Below are 9,882 nucleotides of genomic sequence, written 5' to 3' on the forward strand. Positions count from 1 at the left end.
TTACTCTGAGCTAAAACATGGTTCCAAGATCCCAAACTTGTATTTTTAATTAGTTTGTAAGCACTGGGAGTGTAAACATGAAATAAATTTAAATGATCTGCGTGTTTTGTTAAAGACTTGTTAAGAAAAAGAAGTGAAAACTCACCTGAGCTGCTGAAGCCTCTGTTTTACCTCTGTGAAGGTGAGTATGGGTGGCCCCGTCTGCAACCAGACTTCTCACCTGTAAGGTCCACCCCCTCACGCACACCTTTTCCACACCTTCGGGAATATTTTCAGACCAGCCACTTGGTTACATATTTACAGAATCATAAAGTTCAGATTTGCCAACCTTTGGAATCATTGGTGAAAAAGCAGCAGCATGTTACTCTCACTGCTGGTGAGGAAGCTGTTTCCTCACTAAGCTGCAGAACAACCTTGACTGTCATTGATTGAGAATAGCCAGACTGATTTCAAGGGCATTTATGGATCTGCTTATGAAATAAGGCTTTCATTTAAGCATCAGAACTCTCTCGAAAGAAAAAAAAACAGATTCACTTTGAAAACTGGTTTCTTTCTAAATGATTTAATAATAGTAAAAAAAAGACATTCTGTGTTTGAACATACTTTTATTTATTTATGCCAAAAGCACAACAGGTTGCTACACAACAAGGCCTCGTGCGCAGGAATAACATAGCATTTAGCTGTACAGCTGTCATCTTCAAAACCCAGACTTTAGTCCTGTCAAAGCCTGACTCTTCGTCCGTTCTCGCTTTATGATTTAACTCACATTAGGCTACTGTTAAAATGCATGTCAATAACTTAATACTTATACTTCAGGTTTTGATTCTTTCATACTTGGAGCCCACTCTTTGTCTTTTATTTTAGTGCATGTTTGCTGTTAAAAACAAAACTTAGAAAAGAGAGAGAGAGGAAAGAAAAAAAGCTAACCCCAGCTTCACAGATTTGCGCCACTAGTGACTGCGAGCGGGGAAGCTAATCATAGCCTGCTGGAGACTGGTTAATCCTGCCGGAGCCATGTGACTCAGCAGTGGAGTAGATATGTGGAGAAGAAGGCAGTGAGACAGCTGATGTAGGCGCTCTCTCCACTTCAGATGGTAAAACATCGTGGTGAAGGAGTCCTCGGAGATACCTGCTAATCACTCACGAGCTCACTCAGAGAGCTGTGGCGTTGGAGATTGTCTCGTGTAAGGCTCATCACATCTACATGTAGAGATACACTGATGAATTCACAATCACACAGGACAAGCCTGCTCATGTATTCTGTAGGACAGCATCTTTATGTGCACTCAAACACACTTTACTCAAACATAAATGGATATAAGCCTTGTATGTAAAGTATCTCTTACCTAAATACTGTATATGTGCATATATGTCTTATAATCCAAATATAACAAACGTTGTCCAGGACAACTGACAAAACAAGCAAACACATTTACAAATCCTAAAACCTAAAGTCAAATAGATAGAAGTACAAATGAACAGCAGACCGCACAACATTAAAAATGTCTGAAGGATTTTAAAAGACAATCTCGTGTCAAAGATGCTGCTGGCTAAGACAACAAACTGCAGTGAGAGACTGTCACAGGAAGGCACAGAAATGGACAAGAGCACAGTCACAACAAGGAACAACTGGCACAAGATCTATTTACACGTCACCTTTTTGATACATACTTCCCCTTTTAAACTGTAATCTAACCAGTTATAATGATCTTCAATTCCTTTGTTGGTAGCATTGCTAAATGTCAAATAAAATTATCGTAATTTTCCTGAAGGTCCTGTGTCGTCATCTCAGTTCTCTGCTGGAGCCTCTTTGGCAGCAGCTGCAGCTGAAACAGGTCAGAGACACTGGTTTTAGGTAGAGCAGATGAAAAAGCATTGGATTGCAAGCTTTTATTTATACCTTCTGTGTATCTGAGTTCCTCTTGCTCTTGTATGCAGTCACTAAAGGTTTATGTTCTGAAATTATCTAAGACATGGGACAAAATCTGCCAATTCTTGAAGCTGTGTGATGCATCTCTGAACATTATTTCAACTTTAAGATCTTCCTCTTTGGATTTTCTTTTTCTTGTGAGCACACTACAGTGTTTATTTAATGCCAGATAGTTTATTGTTCAGAACTACCTGAGGGGTTCACTACAAATTGTTTGGAAAAGGGCAGACATGTTGTAAACAGAACAGACTGAGCCCTTCAGGAAAACACCATCAGTGATTTAAAGCATACAGTATAATAGTCTTTGCGTGCTGTCAGTGTAAAGCCGGTGCTAATGGACACCAGCAAAAAAGAAACTCAATTATAGATTTATGTCAAGGGCTGGGAGTTAAAATACTCATCTTACCCTTGGAGACAATCATGTTCTCCTCTTGTGCCTCCTCGTCTCCAGGGGCCCTGCGGAGAGAATCCGCAGGTTGTCATGGTAACCAAATTATGTCGTGAAACAAAAAAAAAAGGGGGGGCTTTCATAACCAAGCCTTCTTCTTTTATTCAATCAGAAAAGAACGCAGGTGTACCTTGGCTTCTGTTTCACACTGCAGCGGCATCGCCGACCTACGGACAAATGAAACTATTATTTGTGCTGCGGAGTATGAAAATAAAAGCTAAAACTATGTGCTAAGTGTACTGTAACTTCATATAGGAAAGGCTAAATGACATCATGTGCACACAGATGTGGCAAAACAAGCAAAGAGGTTTACTTACTGAGGATAAGAAGGATGCCGAGTGCGAACAGCACCACAGCAAACGCCAGCCCCCCAATTCTCAAACTCTCATAGTCTGTATAAAAACACACACACACAATCAACTTCATGGATTGGTAAGATTTTTTTAGGTACTCATTTTATCTTTATGTCAAATAATATGCAGATGGTTTTGATGTTTTCTAAACTTACCATAAATAAAAGGATTTTCAACTTTTGCCTTGCCATCTGTGAACGTAAAGAACACATGTAGAACCAGGTTAAATCCTAAAATATGCATGGGCTTTTACAGTACAATTTAACATTTGTATCATTCCTCTTGAGATTAGCAGATTATCTATGATTGTAGAAACAAATACCAGATGACAAACAATTTAACATGAGGATGAAACCAAAGTGGGAATATTTTAAAAATGAAATACCTCTAATTGCAGTGAGATGGTGTCTTAAAAATAAAATTGTAGACTCTCTCTCATGAAAGTGACAACTTTCATCTTAAAATATAAAGTAAATCATAATGTTCAAAAAGTTATTTTGGCCTCAATTAATATATTTAAGCAGATAATAAAAGTACTGATAGTTGTTCTAGAAATTATTAATAACTTTGAAGGCGTGTATAATTGGTGATCATTAAATCAAAGCTTTGTCTTTCTTCAAACACAAAGTTCTAGTGCTGTTTAACCCTAGCCATAACCCAGGTAGCCTATCATTACACCATGTAGGCACGTTTCAGGTGTTTTCAGAGTGTAAAATACTGCTCCCTCAGCTTTAAAATGCCACTCTGGTCTTCCCACCAGCCAGACTTTACGCCATCACGCCTCATTTTTTATTTTGTTTTCTATACTTTTAAGCAATAAAGCAGATATTGTGAAGTGAAATTCTGTGAAAAGTTTGAGAAAAGCTATGCAGATTTCGCTTTGTACCACCTCAGCTGGAAAAATGAAAATTTAATTCTGATGGACTGACAAATATAGTGGCTTGTCTGAGCTAAGCCAAACAGGATTGCTGCTGTCCTAAAACAACTACAATTTCCACTTTTTTTACAGGCGTATTCATTAATCACTCTAATTTTAGACAGTTATTGTGTAGTTATTGGCAAGCATGAACAGCAACTAACTGGAGCAGTTGCGGTGGAGCCTGAGCCACTTCCAGCAGGAATATCGTAATGTTTCTGCAGGAAAAACTGTGAAACACAAGATCATTAGCAGGGTAAAAATTATGAAATAGAATTTTCACAAACCACAATTAAATATTATTCCATTGCATTGTTTTAAGATAGCAATATTTTTTGTTCTTGGCCCTGCTCAGAGTAGCTGTTACCTCATCGATCCAATCAAAATTAAACTCTAGTTCTCCAGACTGACGTTGTTCAAAGATTTATCGAAGATATTTATTATAACCTTTTCACAGATCCCCACTCAAAAGGTTTACAAATTTAACAGAGGTATTCAGACATGCACATATACACAATAATATAGTTTCTACAAATGATTTTGTAATGTCTTTTTACTTACAGTATCTGCTCTTTTTTTGACAAATTGTATAATGAAAAGGTTTTTCTAGTCTGTTATGTTTTTGGACTCCTTTTGTCCATTATGTGACTGTTTACTGCCCAGGGCAGCAATCCCTATAACGTTGCTCTCGAAAACTGGTCCACCCATCATTTTTAACCCTGTTAGAGGCTGAAAGTAGGACACTTACCCTCTGCACTGAGGTCTTCTGCAACTAAAAGGCGCCAATGAGATGAAGAGGTTCAAGTGTAGGAAGAAAAGGAGATTAAAATAGAAAATTAGTGAAGAAATCTACTCAAACATTGTTTAATCATTATCTACAGTGGCACAATAAGGAAGTGTCACAAAAAACAGACTACTTGTAGTTGTTGTAGTGTGTGATTATAAGGATAGTTTATATTTAATTTTATTCTTAAAGGAGACCTCACACACACACAGAGTAACGGAGCCTGCCAAAATCCACACATAAACCCTTTAACAGGTAATTGATGTTTTGCTATTTTGCAAAGAGTCACGCCCAGTGTCTGCTCTCAAAAATGTCCCATTTTGTCCTCAACACTGCCGCCCAATGGACACTTTGTAGATGTACAGGTATGTGTGCATTTCATGATTAGAGAGCACTTACCAGCAACACATGCCAGGGGTGAAGAGAGGATGAGCAAAACAGTTTCCATGGCAACTGTTAATACAGAGTAACAAAGAGGTAAAGGATGAGACAAGGAAAGTAAAACTCAACAAAAGAGGTAAGACACACTACTTCAGCCATCTGTCATGGGGGACATAAACAAAAACAGGGACCGATATGTATATGTATGTATATATATATATATATATATATATATCTTGATTATATGCACCTCACAGATTATAACTGCAGAATTCACACTATCCAAAACCTCTGGAGTTTAACTGTTGTAAAAAAAAAAAACAAAACATGGAGATATAGTTTCTGTCTCATATAACAATCCATGCCGAGAGCCGAACATGTTCTTCTTTTCCTGGCAGAGAGGATTCTTTCCTCCCAGTGGACATCACACAACCTTGGCCTATTTTCATGTAGCCTGTTCAGTGCACGAGAACCAACCGTGTCTAACACAAAATGTGTTCAGAATCAGCCATCACCATTCAACCTGTCTACCAAATGTTTGGTCATTAACCTAAAATGTTCAAACAGAGTCTTTACTTTGCTGGCACAAAAGCAAAAATATGATTAATGTTTTCTTCAAAGTTCTTGATAATTTAAATAGTACTCTAATGTATGATAGTCTGCCTAAAGCCACTTTGGCAGTTTGGCTTTCAAGAGCCCAGCGGGTTTATGTGACCCATGCTTTACAACTCTGGTTAGAGCGAGGCAAACGGGCCACATACACATTATCATTTATTTCCAGCATGTGACTGATTGGTTCTCTAATTTTCCATATCCATTTATGTCCATTTGTCCATTTGGCCATCAGCCTGTTCTCAGCTGCATTAGTGGTCCATTAGAATCATCAGCAGACTTATTGAATATAGCATTCCAGCACAGATGTAGACCCTTATTAAATTTGGTTTGTGAGCCCTTAGGATGTCTCTGAAGGGATGTGGCGTAAGATGTTGACAGAGGACTGGAGAATGGCATTTATAGCCTTGCTTTTAGCCTTTGTATTTGCACCATATATGTTTATGTTTTTCACACTCTGATTACAAAAAGGAGGTGGAGGCCTCTGATGTTATTTTTCAAGATTCAGGAACTGTTTATTGTCATTCCAGCTAAAGAGTCAGCCAGAGTGAGTACAAGAAGAACGTAATGAGAAACAAACACAACAAAGTCTGAACCACACTGTGCAAAAGACGATGCAAAAAAAATGATAAATACATATCCTATAGTTATAAAGTTCATTGAGAGGCTGAAATAAAAAGCACAACATGGACAAAGACATAAAATAACTGAAAAAAAATTACATTTCATTTAAACAATGATCCTGTGGTCTTCTGCCCTACCTTCTAGTTTGTTTGTTTATTTGTTTAATCCAATTTATTGTATGCCATTGTCCCCACTTTTATTTTGAAATCTATATTCTCTTGTTCAACGTTTTTCCCTTTGGGCCATTGTGTGTTTACTGCCAGTGTAATTGCCTCCTTCACCTCTATTAGTTATTTGTTCTTCATTACCTTTCCTCCTTTCCCTCCTTCTGTCTGTGATTTTTCATCTTTCTACCATTGAAGCCGTTTTTAAAGACATGATTGCCAGTAAATTAGATGGGATATTGCATGCATTAGTTACTGACAGATCATATTTGTATGGTAACTTTGCAAATAAACTTGTCTATGTTGATTTGTTTTCTTTGTCTTCTATTTTGTGATTCCTCAATCTTAACAGATCATTAGGAAACTAAAGTAGGCAGGAAAATTCAAACAAGTACCCAATTACCAGGTCATTTATGATGGCTCTCTCAAATAATTTGCTTGAATTAGAAAAAACAGATTACATTTTGTGGCCAACTATTCAAAAAGATTAATATAAATTAGAGCGTTGTATATAAAAATGTCTTGTTCCTTGTAATTACTGATATACTGTATGTCTTGCCAGATCCGCAATCAATAATCTGAGACAATTTTATAAAAAATGGAATGCAGAGCTTTAATTATTTCAGGGCTTTTTAATTTCAGTCTGATACCCTGTTTCATTCATTTTATTTTTAGATTGTAAATGGTTCATCTTTAATGTGCATAAATTTTAATTAAATCTCACACAGCTTGAAGTACATCTGTTTTCCAGTGTGTTCAGTCACATGATAGTTTTAGATTCCTTTAAAAATCTGCAAAATGATTTGGTATTCTTAGAGATAAGTGGATGAAAAGATAAAATATTGCTCGAGCATTCTCCTGCTATGTAAAAGACAACTGTTTTACTGGCCCTCATGGATCAATGACATAAGAGCCACCCCAACTGCACGTGTTCTCCTTTATAAAATAAAAAAAAGTCATGCTGTCGTAAAAAAGCTGTAAGTAGAAGTGTAATTCTCCATTGAGTACACTTAAAATGAGCATAAAGAAAGGAATGGGACGTTGTAGGAAAGAAAGATTGAGATAAATCTTTTCACATTTGTCAGGTGTTAACAGCAAATCTTACAGTAAATCCTCATAATATGGGTCCACTTGAAGAAACGTTCCACAGGAACATGAACACAGTCCAGAAATAAAAGCCAAACACCCAATCAAAAAGGCTCAGAATAGGAGATGCTTGTTCATACTTTGATGTTTGAGCAGAGGAGGAAGTCTCTTGTGTTGCAAAAGAAAAATACTCAAAAGGAGAACTACTTTGACTGTAACTGTTGCAGCTCCTTCTGTTTTTAAAACCCCCTTTTTAACCTCATGTTTAAACATGCAGAATATGACTTAAAGCTAATAATGCTGTTAATAGAATTGCTGAAAGAGGAGGAAAAGCTGGTGGCAAAAAGTGAGAACTGTGATTTCTAACTTGGGGTTATTGTCAAACTGTCTGTTCCTTAAAGAGACAGTTCAGATTGTTTGAACAGGGTTTCTGGGGAAAGATCATGAACAGCTAATGTCTTATCTGTTGTAGACATAATTTTTGATGACCTCGGCTGAACATAATTGCGATTGAATTGATGGAATAATGTCTGAGCGAGGCTTAATTCAAAATGGATTGCTGCCATCTTGAAACTGCTGCAGTTTCAAAAGTTTTCAAACATTTCACTTAAAATTTCTTCATCAACGTCAAATTTGCTTTGCATGAATATTTTGGTTGAAATACTAAAAGTTTCCTATTGACAGTGCTTCAGGCTGCACCAGCTGCTACTGTGACTACTCGCATGTGCAAATAACCATAAAAGTCTAAGTCAATAACTGTGTAATGCAACACTAAGCACAATGTAAAGGTTTGTAAAATACCTTTCACATGGAATTATTGAGATTGAGTGATGTTTGGATGGCAGTAATCCACTTCCAGGATTAATTACCATTCCTCCAAAATTATGCTATTTAAAAACCAATCTACAACAGGTAAGATGGTTTTGTCTAAAGCTTTTCTAAAACCCCCACTTCAAAAGTTCGTAATTTTTGCTTTAATCTGTTTTTTTCCCCAAACCTCAAAAGATTGTCTTAGTGCCTAAATACAAAACTTCAACCTAAAAATAGAAATGCCAGTGATAAGATAAAAGGGTATCACTTTACAATAAAACTACCCTTATAAATAATTTATAATTGCTTTATTATGAAGTTTTAGGTTGTAAATACTTTATTAATTATAAATAAACATATGTAAAAGAGTCATAAGCTATTCATTCTATGATGCAGGCCTGTAGATGGTAAAAACAAGTGAAGTACTTATTTATCCAGCTAAATCTGATAGTTTCCTTCTTGCTCAACCTACTAATATTATATTTATTATATCATTTTATATTTATTTACTAAGCTAGATTATAAAACAAACAGAGCAATCTAAATTAAAAAAAAAACAAACAAATAAATAAAGGCTAACTTTTTAGCATAAAAAATGTAACTATGTTTCAAAGATGGACCCAGTAGAGATGAGACAATAAATGTTTCTATCAAACATCAGCAAGTGAGAGCTCAAAACAAAATGATTTGGATAATGGTCCAATGGCACAATGATGAATTAGTTGATACTGACACATGGGTATTGATTGAAATCATGTACACACATTAAAAGCATTATTGTAAGACTGCCATTACTCTGATTACTACTGCTACTATTACTACTACGTTATTTATAGAACACTTTGAAAACAATCACAACTGCAAGTGTTAAGACAAAGAATGAAAACAATTTAAAACACAATAAGATCAGTTAAAACAAGAAAACTGATGTAAAAAAAGAAACTAAAGTCTATGCTAAAGGCCAAAGAATAACAATGTGTTCTGAATGTACCAGACATTTATGTTCTTATGGGCAAGAATTTATGGCAAGTGGTGGGTTTTCTTTGTTTGTTTTTTACATTTGAGGGTAATCTGGAATGGAAAAGAAATTTGATGATAACAGTATGTGACAAGACATACACACACACACACATCTAAACCATCAGTTTGCTTTAGTTTGAACTAGTTAAAACTGTGCTTATGACCTGTTAAACAAGAGCAGAAGAGATTTACAACCCCTGCTCTTGCTATTTGAAGTACAAAACATTGTTAACAAACCAGATAAACTGTGACACAAGCAGCTTCAACAACCAGTTCAAGTTTTATGTCTTATTGTTTTAATAAATAAAGAACAACTATGCCAATAACCATTATTTTAAAAATCTAATTTGATTTAGAGAAATCATCTTAGGACCTATCACTAAACCATGACCCTAACTTTGGGAACCACTGTGTTAAAACACATGGTACTATTTTCAACCCACATACACTCACACACATATGTAAATATATATAAATGATAACAGTAACGGGTCAGTACTGTTCTGTTTATGTTTGTTTTTATTACACTTGCTGGTATTGCACTATTTACTGTTTCAAGAGTTAGTCCAGTGCCAAGTTTCTCTCCATATGTACATGGCAGCTCAGCGGCTATCATCATTACTCAATCTCATCTTAACACTGACGTTCATCAGTTTTCAGATCCAGGTTCCATTTTGGTCTAAAAGGAGTAAGAAGACAAAGGAATGAGCAACATAACTGTGTTCATTTTAGGGAGACGGTTAAAACATCAGGG

General features: G+C 36.0%; 1 protein-coding gene across 2 annotated transcripts in view; it reads right to left on the reverse strand.

The window, feature by feature from the left end:
* Positions 1 to 596: 596 nt before the first annotated feature.
* Positions 597 to 9,882, reverse strand: part of fxyd6 (FXYD domain containing ion transport regulator 6) — an 11,018-nt gene continuing 1,732 nt past the window's right edge. The window contains exons 2-9 of one of the 2 annotated variants that reach the window (XM_037973261.1): positions 4,831 to 4,884; positions 4,396 to 4,419; positions 3,812 to 3,877; positions 2,887 to 2,922; positions 2,696 to 2,770; positions 2,509 to 2,545; positions 2,337 to 2,386; positions 597 to 1,826 (exon numbers count right to left, since the gene is read on the reverse strand). In XM_037973261.1, the coding sequence (XP_037829189.1) occupies positions 1,789 to 1,826; positions 2,337 to 2,386; positions 2,509 to 2,545; positions 2,696 to 2,770; positions 2,887 to 2,922; positions 3,812 to 3,877; positions 4,396 to 4,419; positions 4,831 to 4,879 (375 nt within the window). In that variant the 5' untranslated portion in view covers positions 4,880 to 4,884 and the 3' untranslated portion in view covers positions 597 to 1,788. The remainder of the gene's footprint in view (positions 1,827 to 2,336; positions 2,387 to 2,508; positions 2,546 to 2,695; positions 2,771 to 2,886; positions 2,923 to 3,811; positions 3,878 to 4,395; positions 4,420 to 4,830; positions 4,885 to 9,882) is intronic. The other variant, XM_017429029.3, reaches the window with a different exon arrangement.

This window comes from Kryptolebias marmoratus, linkage group LG2 (genome assembly GCF_001649575.2).
Source record: "Kryptolebias marmoratus isolate JLee-2015 linkage group LG2, ASM164957v2, whole genome shotgun sequence".
In the NCBI taxonomy this organism is placed as follows: Eukaryota; Metazoa; Chordata; class Actinopteri; order Cyprinodontiformes; family Rivulidae; genus Kryptolebias; species Kryptolebias marmoratus.